Below are 12,422 nucleotides of genomic sequence, written 5' to 3' on the forward strand. Positions count from 1 at the left end.
AATTTTGATGGGGATTGCATTGAATCTGTAGATTGCTTTTGGCAAGATAGCCATTTTTACAATGTTGATCCTGCCAATCCATGAGCATGGGAGATCTTTCTATCTTCTGAGATCTTCTTTAATTTCTTTCTTCAGAGACTTGAAGTTTTTATCATACAGATCTTTCACTTCCTTAGTTAGAGTCACGCCAAGATATTTTATATTATTTGTGACTATTGAGAAGGGTGTTGTTTCCCTAATTTCTTTCTGGGCCTGTTTATTCTTTGTATAGAGAAAGGCCATTGACTTGTTTGAGTTTATTTTATATCCAGCTACTTCACCGAAGCTGTTTATCAGGTTTAGGAGTTCTCTGGTAGAATTTTTAGGGTCACTTATATATACTATCATATCATCTGCAAAAAGTGATATTTTGACTTCCTCTTTTCCAATTTGTATCCCCTTGATCTCCTTTTGTTGTCGAATTGCTCTGGCTAATACTTCAAGTACTGTGTTGAAAAGGTAGGGAGAAAGTGGGCAGCCTTGTCTAGTCCCTGATTTTAGTGGGATTGCTTCCAGCTTCTCTCCATTTACTTTGATGTTGGCTACTGGTTTGCTATAGATTGCTTTTATCATGTTTAGGTATGGGCCTTGAATTCCTGATCTTTCCAAAACTTTTATCATGAATGGGTGTTGGATCTTGTCAAATGCTTTTTCTGCATCTAACGAGATGATCATGTGGTTTTTGTCTTTGAGTTTGTTTATATAATGGATTACATTGATGGATTTTCGTATATTAAACCATCCCTGCATCCCTGGAATAAAACCTACTTGGTCAGGATGGATGATTGCTTTAATGTGTTCTTGGATTCGGTTAGCGAGAATTAGGGGTCAAGCCTTAAATATGGTTTCAATACCCTCATCGAGACTCCATTTGAGAAAATTATATTTTCTTTTGCAAGCAGTTGTCAATTGGAGATAGTTTTTTAATTAGGTATGTTAGATTCCAATTACTTTTTCCTCTCTGTGCTAGGATCTTATCTGATTCAACCTGTTCAGTCATGTGTTCATGCTGCCACATTATGAACACCTCATTTGTGTACCATTCTTGTTGTCTTTGGAAGACCTTGTTTCCTTTGTGTCACCCATCCTTTGTAGCTTTCAATTCTTTTGCTTCCTTTTCTATTTAGCTCCATGAGCAATGAGGAGAGGGATTTGATAAAGATATCCTACTTAGAAAAGAGTATTCCAAAGTCTGTGTCCATTGTTTACCTGTAAATTTCCATACTAGCTCCCATCTACTTCAATAGGAAGCTTCTCTGATAATGGTTGAGTAAGATATTGATGTATGGGTGTAGCAGAATGTCATTAGGCGCCATCATACTGCTGTGTTCTTTTAGGATATCAATACTATTTGGCTTTCCCCTATGTACATGTCCTATTCAGTCTTAGGTTTTTGCCACACAGCAATGTCAGGCATGGGTTATATCTTGTGTGGTGGTCCTTAAACCTAAATAGAGAATGATTAGTTACTCTCACAATGAATGTGCCATTATTGCCCCAATATATCATACAGGCTCTTGTGGACCGCAGGTTTTATAACTGGGTTGGTATTTTCCTTTGTCCTCTAGTAGCATTCAGAGTACCTTCCTGTACTATGAACACTAACTAGTCAGTAGGGATGAAGTTTCTACTTAGCCACAAGCTTAACTTCTCCATGTTCAGTGAGATGTGCAAGCATTGTGTTCATCAATATTGTCTTACCATCCATTTGTGAAGAGCAACCAAAAGCCTTAGGAATAGCCTAAATTGTTTGCAGATTTCCATGGGTCTCCTTTGGCCAAAAATTTCATTATATGAAATCCATCCCTAGCACTGGAAATTTTACTTGTGGGCAAAATGTGTATGGTTGGAGCATTGTTTCTTCTACTATTTGATGACTCCATTTAAATTTCTTCTATGTATGTATATATTTTGAGAGGCTTCTGCAGTAATTGGTTTCTATATAACTTCTCAAATAGACTTTGGTGATAGTTTTCTTTCCCTATATTCTCTCTTTCATCCCCATCTTTACTCCCCATTCCCACTTAATTCTCCTGTTCCAGTCTCCCTGACACCCATTAACTATGAATTCTACTCACCTTTCCTTGAAGTATCATTTTCCCACTTATTTCTTTACTCTATAGCTAAAGCCTGCTATTAAATAGATTGAAGGATACCTATCAAAACCTTAAAAGCCAACATCCCTCAATATAGCAGCTAATACCATAAGACCTTCCAGAGTTTCCTCTAACTATACTGAGAAACCCAAAGAAATTGAAAATTAAATATTAAACAAACAGGCAAAATGGTAAGAGTGATTGATAATAGTATATTTTATTTATCACTGATTGAATCTGTGGAAGGCCATGCAAGAGTAACAACAAATCACTTTAGAACTCATGGAATGCATTCCAGTGGTTACCACAACCCCATAGGTGAGCCTCTGTGTGTCACAACTCTGAGGACCACTTGTCCTGAGGACTTCATGCTGTTATGGAGTTCTGCTTATCTTGCTGCTGTCACAACCCTCTTAATCTAAAAGTTATGTGAAAACTCTAATGAGACTTCCAGTCACTTCCTGGACAGTATTTTTGAGACTCACAACAATAATGCTTGATCTCTTTGAGGCACTGCTGTTGGAGCAGATTAATAATTTAGTTACTGCACTAAGGAAGAACTTAGAGATGTAGATAGTCAGCAATGACCACCACCCTTAGAAAATATTTAGAAAAATAAAGTTGTTAGTGACGCTAGGTTGAAACATATCTTCTACTGTCTCTGATATAGGAAATCTTAGGAAATAATTTGAAGTTCAGAAAAGCACACTCATTAGCTAAACTAGGCACATTTTATGGTCAGGGAGCAAGAACATTCGCAGCACTGGCTACCTTGACTCTCACTGAGGCTAGACTGGTGATGATTGATTTCTTATACCCATTTTTGCCCTCGGCTTCCTGATATAATTTATTAAGACTTACTGATGAATGTAATGCATTCTGAGGGTTTAAGGTAATGTGACTGATTTTTATATAAAAGTTTAGATTTGTGATTTTCTAAAAAGATTCTTACAAGATTAGTTTTAAAAATAAATAATAACATATAATACATAATTGTTGTAGTAAATATTTAAATTCTGACCCAGGGCTTCTACCCTGCTTTATGTTATTGAGTTCCTGGATAAAACACACACACACACACACACACACACACACACACACACACACACACACACACAGCCTTTATATTTATGTAAAGCACTAATCAGCAGAATAGCTGGGCAGTTACCTATCCTCCATTCAGTTAGAATCTACTTTCTTATCGGTAACCCTGAGTTATTACTTGTTATTCATCTGGGCTGCACTTAGCTCCAATTGGGAAGCCCTCAGGGCAATGCTCCCTTGACCCTTATCCCATGGCAGCTTATTTTCTCTCCTCTCCTGCATGTTCTTTTCCTCATTTAAGCCTGTGAGACTTAAATCCCACCCATGTCTTTTCTGCCCAGGTATTGGTTGTAGGCATATTTACTTATCAATTATAATTAACTGGGGGCAGGGATACTTAGCTAGTGTCTATGTGCAGACTCTCTTGCCTCTGGGGCAACCAGTTTTGGGGGCTCAAATTAGAACTAGAATACAAGCACCATCAGGCCAACACACTACATTTCTCCTTTTTGGTCCAATTTAAATGGCTCTTTCACTTATAGTAACAAACAATATAGTAGGAACTATTTTGAAACATTATGAAAATTATTAAGTATGAATTACATTTAAAAGTCCACTCTGTATTTTATTCCTTAAATGTACTTAGTCACCTATCCTTTTTAAATAGGTTTACAATTCTGTACCTAAATCATGTTTTATTTTAACTTGTATTACCATCTGAAAACCATCCCTTTAAATCTAGAACAAAACATAGCTTCCAAAATTTAAACAATTGGCAGAGACAACTGACTGCTGGGACAGTCCCCAGTATTCCTTAAAATGTTCCTTTCTTTGTAACCACAAATTGCTGCCTGACAGTAAGAGAAACTGGCTGAGAAAACCACCTTGCTTGCTTACACTTTGTTTATGTGTAACAAGTTGCTTAGTTACAAATGTAAGTATGTTTTGGGAATATTTTTTTTAACTTGTACTACATAATGTTATTTCTTGTAAAGTTACTGGGGAACACACTACACTGTTTTTTTTTTTTTTTAACAATCTTTCACTAGAAGAAAACAAAAACATAATCACATTGATGTGGTACGCACACCTAATGCTGAAACAGAGACTGTGTTATGGTTTCCTTCTGGGCTCAGATTATAAGTAACACCAGTGGAAACTACCTGAAGAATATTCTCCAATTATTGATTGTTCCTGGGTCATTTCCCACTTTGCAGTCAGACTCTGGCATAGATTCAGATGTTTTCATTACATGCCACTTTCTGCTCCTTCCTCTTATTAAATAGAAAAGTCTCAGGACTTCTTGTGCTATAGAAAACTCTTCCTGGTCTTGCATTCTGGTTCTTCATTTGGTGTATATGATTCCTGATTCCGGAATCTTTTTATTTAGGGAGTATAGCTTGTTCCTCATTCATTGGCCTGGTTCCCTCAGTGTTTGTCCATCAGAGAACCCTTTATTCTATTGTATAGAAGACTTCTCAGGACTTGGACCTCAATCTCAGAAGTTTTCATATAATCAGTTTTATATGCAGCTTGGACTGATCTTGCTTAAATGTCATCATGAAGTCTCTGGGGAGATCTGTCATAATTAGATAGCTTCCTCTCCCAACATTTTCCTGTCACAGTTCCTATCAGAATTTTCCCACATGAATCTTTGGTGGAGTTTCTTCTACAGTTGTTGGATATAGATATGCCTACTTTTTGACTTGTGAATTATGTGCAACATGGCAACCAATGCATCATGCTTGTTCTGAGAAAGACATGTTTATGTATTTTCTCATTGGAAATTTTTTTTGTGTCTTCTTCAGTACTGTTGCCCTATTTCTGGTCACACATTTGTTTTCAAAATCTCTGATCGTTCTGGCTCTACTATTTGCCTGATTCCTCAACAAGAAACATTTATAGACACTTGTTCTGTGTCCAAATACTAAAAACTATAGAGCAATGGTATTGAACAACATGTGTATTTTAAGTAGTTGACCTAGATGAGGCCTTGGATAACCTCAGGATACAGGTGCATATTGAACCATTATGCCTTGAGACAGGGAAGGAATGAGATCTATTGGGATGGAAATTCCATGAACAGTCTTGTTATCTCTAGGCCATGCCTGTAATCTTCAGCCATGACTTTATATGACAAATCCCAAAGTCTGGTTCTGAAGTAGAAACTGGTAATAGTCTATCACATCCAGCACTGAATGCCTATGTTACATTTGGGCTGGATATAATTTCTTCTTTATCTTAGTTCAACAAAGTTCTGTTCCCACCAATGCTAACCACTACCAATGCTACAGCCTTCACGAACTCCACATATTCTTTATTTTTAGCCTGTTTTTTCTTGTCTGGATATATTATAAACTTTCAATTCCTTGCTACTATTTATTTTGACTTGAGTGATAGAAATTGTGATTTCATACGGAATTGCCCTGTTTCTAAATTGCAATTTTAGGACAGGATGACTAGGCACGAATAGATGGTTAGAAATGGAATAGACACATGATTAGATGTGTGAAAGAATGTAATTCAGGTAGTCTATGGCAATTGTACTGTACAATACTATGGTGAGATCAGATGTCCAGATGAGAGTTTAGAAAACAGTGTGCATGTGAAGGTGGCAGTACCTGGGGCAATGATGCAGGTTATGACCCTGATTGCAAAGTCCAGGTTGCCAAGACATTCCACACACTACTCTAAATTCCAGTGACATATATATTAAAACAAATAAGCTATAGCAGAATAACAGGTTGTGAATGAACATTTTATTGTGCATTTTGAGGGTAGAGAGAAGGGCTATGGTAGGCAAAAGCACCAAGGATACACTTGGGCATGTTTCTGATCTCAGCCTCTGTGGGTAAAATGAAGGTTAGATGACCTAGGAACAGTCAGCACGGGACAAACTCTTCTCCACAGTGTGACCTTCATGAGTGACCTGGCAGCTGTAACTGCTATGCCTTTCCCATGCTCTTGCTGTCAGGGTCAGGTAGCTGCTAGCCATGTACTTGTTGTTGCTCTGTTTGGAAGGCTGGGTTGTCTCCATACCCTGAGTGACAGGGGTACCATCTACCTTCCAGTCCACTGTCACCACACCTGGGTAGAAATCAGTGATCGTACACACCAGTGTGGCCTTGTTAGTCTCGAGCTCTTCAGAGGAAGGTGGAAACAGGGTGACTGATGGCGAAGACTTGGGCTGGCCTGCAGGATGAAGTAAGAGAAGGTCAAAATCATCATCTTTCAGTAGCAATCCTGGAGGCAGTGTGTAAAGTGTCCTTGAGTTTAGACAGAAGATGGTGTATGAATTTCTTCTATCTATTCCCTGTGTGCCTAGGAATTATAAACCTATGTGTTTTTGCAATGCTTCACCTGACACACCCTTGCCATTGACCTCCAATACAGACACCTGACCCTCTCTTTCCAGCTCTTGAATCCTCTCTGCGTTTTAAGTATATCTGCAGTCTTCCTGCCCAACCTGAGGATAGTTCTTGTGTAAAAACACTACACTGAACCTAAACGTTAAACTGTTGAGTTTGTTTTCACCCAAATCTATGCCTTCTGGGTACAAGCATAGCATACACTCGCTTGAACTTTTTCTCATTCTGCAGAATGAAATAAGATTCACATCTCTGTATGAGCTGCATAATTTTCATGCATCACAACCATATCTATTAGAACTCAGTTGCTGTATCTTTAAGCAGTCTTTTAGAGAGAACTAGGAGCCCAGCTTCCAAACTGATATCTTTTCTATTGAATTTCTGTGGCCATAACTCCCCTCTGTTTTTACTCCTTATTAAAATTCCCGAGTTCTAGGTTGGATGCTGATCTGATCATGTCTTTCTATGGAGGCTCTGGGATCCATTCTATATCCTAACTGTCCTAGGAACTTAATCCTGAGTCCCACTGTCCAGGTTATCTGGCCTCTGACATGTACTTTCCCAGCCTCTGTGCTGAATGTTCTGTGCTCTCCAAGTTCAACATCTGTGTCTCTCTCTATGACTCTGGTTTTCCTTCTCCATGAGATAGCAATTCAATTTATTCCTCACAAAGTTCACCAGCAAAATAGACATTAAAAGGTAATAGCACAACGGAGTTCTTATTGAAGTGCTGCATTTCCTAACAGAATTATAGACAGACATTGATGGTTTATCTCTTTTAGCCCCCTGTGTTTGAGATTAGACATGAAAGGCTACAGGGAGCAGTCTGAAATGAGACAAAGCATCTAGAGAAGAAAGAAATTCTTTACCTAGTGTGAAGTATAGGTATGAAGCAGAATACAGAAAGGGAAAGTATACAACAAAAAGCACCTCAAGTCTTGGAGAGAACAATAACAAAGGAGGAAGGAGTCACTCACCTAGGACAGTCAGTTTGGTTCCTCCACCGAACACCCAGCACTGTGATATAGACTCATGCAAAAAACCTTGCATGCATTTTATTCTCAAGTTGCATCTGTGATGTATGCAGCTCCTGGTAATTCTTGGAAGGTGGTGACATCACTGAAAGATCCTTCTTCCCAGGATCCATATGTCCTCATAGGAAGTCTTTCCAGAAAATAATTCATGAATTTTCCATACTTGGTATGGAAGATCTTCACAGGATAAGAAGAAGGGACAGAGAAGAGCCCCCAGTGACAGCTTGAGGAGACCACCAGCTGTGTAAAGTCTATGCAAAGTGTTGAGACCACTAGCTCAATCTCTGCAGCTCATGCTGGAAAAAATCAGAGAGAAACATCTGAGGCACTTCAGGAGAGAGCAGTTGGAGAACACATACACAGTCATCAGTATCTATCCACATCTCATCTTCCTACACAAGGTAGAATCATTGCCAATAATATTATACTAAACACTGAAGGATCATGACATGTTTGCTGACTGTTTTATGAAGAAATAGAAGTGATCAATAACTTCTTTTGATGTTTACTATAATACCTAGGCATTCTTTAAAAAATGCAGAAGTATAATTTTAGCTAACAAGATATAAATTCTGGGATCAGCTTTCTTAACATGATATAGGGATGACATTTTTGTTAAAGTTATAGTTACAGGATAGTTATAATTAAATAGTTATAGTTTAATTAAATAGTTATAGTTGTGAATCAAAATCCAGGTAAAATGTGTGTTGGTGTTGCATAGATATGGGAACATTACTTTTTCATTGTTTCTTAATTTTTCTGTTCAAACTTGTCAGGGAAATTTTGACTGAAAACTTGAAACAAGACTATGAGTCTCTGAAAAAAAAATGGGTATGGATGAGTTTTGGCTGTCTCCAGAAGGAACATTGCTGTGATTTTCACTTCCAACTATTAGGGACAGATCTGCAGGGCACAGATCCCAAAAGTTCTTCCTAGCTCAGAAACTGGGAATTTAGATGTCTAAGATCATGGTCTATGTTGTCAACTGCTATTCTCCCTCATTGTTGAAGAATACTTTGGAAGACTATGCTGTATGGGACTGTATGATCTACCAAAGAATTATGAATGTACTCAATGTCCATGTTACTTATGAGTTAGAGAGGATGATGTCCCCAAACAATGAACACTAATTACATACTGACCTGGATAGAGGCAGGACCACAGAAAATTGAATGTCAATTTCAAAGACTGTTTGGCATCATTCTAAAATGCACACTGGGGTGCTACACATCAGAGGACATGGGTCAGTAAAATGGGGGTATATTACACCTAAGTTTACCCAAGCAAATGGCTTGAATTTAGCTCACAGGTCACACTCAGTCATCCTTGACCCCACCTGACATGACCTTGAGTAGTCTTGTTTTTGACTGTGAAACTACTTCCTATACACAATTATTTGATTTCCTTTCTGGTCTCAAGTTGGGTGTATTTCTCACTAGACATAATTATTATGCTTGAGTGTTTATCCTATCACATGTCTCAGTATAGATGATCAGGAGCACCAATGTTCTGAAGCATATAACAACATTCTCTAAGTTTATTGCAAGAACATTGGGTTTCTCTGTGTAGCCTTCACTGTCCTGGTACTTACTCACTCTATAGACCAGACTGGCTTTGAACTCAGAAATCCACCTGCCTCTGCCTCCAAGTGCAGGGATTAAAGGCACTCAACACCTCTGCCCAGCAGGAACTTTCTATATAACATCAAGTTAGTTGTTTAACTCAGAAACACAATATCTCACTTGACAAGCATTCTTAACGGGTGTACCTGCATGACAAGTCTCAGAGAACAGCACAGAACAGGGCAAAGGTCACTGTTGGGGTGGTACCCTCAGTATGTTTCAGATGTAAATTAATTTCTCATTGAGAACCATGATTCTCCCTCCCCACATTGTAGATTCAAAGGTTGAAAATTAAATATATGAGAACAAATGGAACAAAGCAGTACTTTTGATTAACTAATGATATTTTATTTAATATTCAGTGGGCAAGAGATAAGGGTTAAGATAGCTAGTATAGAGAAGAGACCCCACTCTGGGTCCTACAGCTGCAGGGTTCCTAGGCTAAGGAGAAACCTGGGCTCTTAGAGACATTCTGCAGGAGACAGACTCTTCTCCACAGTGTCCCCTTCATGTGTAACTTGGCAGGTAAAACTGTTGTGAGATCTCCACTGGTCCGATGTCAAATGTAAGAAGCTGCTGGCCATGTACTTGTTGTCCTCTTTGGTGGGATTTGAAGTGTCCACACCCTGGGTGATAGGTGTACCATTTGCCTTCCAGGCCACTGTCACACCACTTGGGGAAAAATTGGAAATCAGACACACGAGTGTGGCTTTGTTTTCCTGGAGCTCCTCAGGGGAAGGTGGAAACATGGTGAGTGTGGGAGTGGACTTGGGCTGACCTGTGTGAATGAAAGAAGGGATTGATTCAGGAGACAATATAAAAATATCAAAATCTCAGTGACTGCTCAATTTGGCCATGCTTTTTACCTGGCACTTTTTCTTTTTTTCTCACCTGCCCCATTGAGCCTAGTTGAGTACACACAGTTTTTTCACTAAATTTTTCAAAGCATACTCTCAAGTTACAAATACTTGACTCTTCAATTTCTGCCTCATTTCCACTATTAGCAGGTGTGGCTGTGCTCTATCCACCCTGTTGTTTTTAATCTAACTTCGGTTTGCACCACATCTGATCACCTTCCCCATAGTAGTTATTTTCCCTTTGTTCCTGTGGTGATCAGAGCTCTCTGGTAAACAAGGAGAAATTCCATCTTGCTTTTCAGACTGTATTTTGATTGAGGAAGTCCCTTTTTTCTCTCAGCACCTGGGGACACTGAGTCTCCTGTTACCCTATATCAATCCACTCAGCCTTTCCAATTTATCGTGGGTTCCATCCAGAAAAGATCTGAGGATACTCTGGGCATGGTGCCTACTGCACATTTTGATCTGATCACAATACTCTTCACTATGTTCTAGAGTTTTCCCCCCCCTCAGGAGGTAGAGCATAGCAGACACTTGCTCACTGCAAAAGCATTCTTTCCTATCAGTGAGATAGAATTCCAAAATCCCACATTTGTCCCTCATTCCTGACCTCCTGCATACAATAGGCCATTTGAGGAAAAAGAACCTGGCAACGGAAACACAAAACAGCAAAATCCAGGGTTATGGGGCTTTGTAGACACAATCCCTGATTATCTCTAGAGATAATCCTGAGATGAGCAGGATCTGATTACTCTACTAGTCAGTGCTGTCTCTGTGTTCATAGGACCTTAGCGGTCCAGTATAAGAACAGAGAACTCAACACTATTACAAGATTATTCTGTCACTATGCTTCTGTGGATCCAGTTTAGAAAACTTCAGTCTTTGGACTTACAGCTTTAGATCTAACTTTTGACAATCTATAAAGATATTGGGGGCCCCATGAAAATGCTAGTGCCCCCTTTTTTGACCTGGCCCAGGGTCCTAAATTATTAATCTTCTGGAGAACAAGGATGGAACCCTTGATTCTGGCCAGATCCTAACTAATGCCCCCGAGATCACAGTATATCATTGAGAATCTAAGGCCAGCTGATTCTACTCTTCTGGCTCTTCCTTCAGGTTACTTCAAAATGGTCCACCTCCCCTAGCCACTGTGGAGAAATCTAAGGATTCAGTTCTTAAGTCTGAGGAGAGCAGATGAGAAAAGCTTTCCAGAGAGATAAATGACCCTTGCAAGATAACAAGGCCTGGACTTATTAGGAAGAAGCATTAAAGCCACTTACCTAGGACAGTGACCTTGGTTCCACTGCCGAAAATAAACCACAGTGACTGAAACCCAACCCTAAACCTGTGGGGCAAGCACCTGGGCCTGTTCTCTCACAGCTGCACTGAATCAAACTACTAGCTAGCTACAATGGGTGGAGCTGTGACCTCACTTGAAGTGGGTGATAATCCTTTTATAGGCTTGTCTTCTTGTCAGGCAAGTACCCCACGGAGTTGATTCAATACCATGTACTCTCAGCCATTCTAATATCAAATAAAATTGACTTCCAACCCAAAGTTATCAAAAAAGACAAGGAGGGGCACTTCATACACATCAAAGGTAACATCTACCAAGATGAACTCTCAATTCTGAATATCTATGTTTCAAATACAAGGGCAGCCACATTCAATAAAGAAACTTTAGTAAAGCTCAAAGCACACATTGCACCTCACACAACAATAGTGGGAGACTTCAACACCCTACTCTCCCCAATGGATAGATTTTGGAAACAGAAACTAAACAGAGACACAATGACTCTAACAGAAGTTATGAAACAAATGGATTTAATTGATATCTAAAAAACATTTTATCCTAAAACAAAAGGATATATCTTCTTCTCAGAGCCACATGGTACATCCTCCAAAATTGACCATATAAATGGTCACAAAACAGGCCTCAACAGATACAAAAATATTGAAATCATCACATGCACCCTATCTGATCACCACGGATTAATGCTGATCTTCAATAACATCATAAATAATAGAAAGCTGAACAAAACTCTACTCAATGATTCCTTGGTCAAGGATGAAATAAAGAAAGAGATTAAATACTTTATAGAGTTTAATGAAAATGAAGCCACAACATACCCAAACTTATGGGACACAATGAAGGCAGTCCTAAGAGGAAAACTCATAGCTCTGAGTGCCTCCAAAAAGAAACTAGAGAGAGCATACACTAGCAGCCTGACAGCACACCTGGAAGCTCTAGAACTAAAGGAAGCAAATTCACCCAACAGGAGTAGATGGCACGAAATAATCAAACTCACAGCTGAAATCAACCAAGTGGAAACAAAAAGAACTATTCAAAGAATCAACCAAA

At 39.0% G+C, this 12,422-nt stretch overlaps 1 pseudogene, 4 gene segments (V, D, J or C) and 1 further gene; all 6 read right to left on the reverse strand.

Moving 5' to 3' along the window:
• The window catches only part of Igl (immunoglobulin lambda chain complex), a 233,987-nt gene that overhangs the window by 28,843 nt on the left and 192,722 nt on the right, over positions 1-12,422 (reverse strand).
• Positions 6,052-6,371, reverse strand: Iglc1 (immunoglobulin lambda constant 1). The segment is given in 1 exon segment: positions 6,052-6,371. A coding segment is annotated over 1 exon segment (320 nt).
• On the reverse strand, positions 7,525-7,562 carry Iglj1 (immunoglobulin lambda joining 1). The segment is given in 1 exon segment: positions 7,525-7,562. A coding segment is annotated over 1 exon segment (38 nt).
• Iglc3 (immunoglobulin lambda constant 3) lies at positions 9,665-9,981 on the reverse strand. The segment is given in 1 exon segment: positions 9,665-9,981. A coding segment is annotated over 1 exon segment (317 nt).
• On the reverse strand, positions 10,671-10,708 carry Iglj3p (immunoglobulin lambda joining 3 pseudogene; annotated as a pseudogene). Its single transcript is given in 1 exon segment — positions 10,671-10,708. A coding segment is annotated over 1 exon segment (38 nt).
• Iglj3 (immunoglobulin lambda joining 3) lies at positions 11,341-11,378 on the reverse strand. The segment is given in 1 exon segment: positions 11,341-11,378. A coding segment is annotated over 1 exon segment (38 nt).

The sequence above is a fragment of the Mus musculus genome, chromosome 16, assembly GCF_000001635.26.
Source record: "Mus musculus strain C57BL/6J chromosome 16, GRCm38.p6 C57BL/6J".
Taxonomy (NCBI): domain Eukaryota; kingdom Metazoa; phylum Chordata; class Mammalia; order Rodentia; family Muridae; genus Mus; species Mus musculus.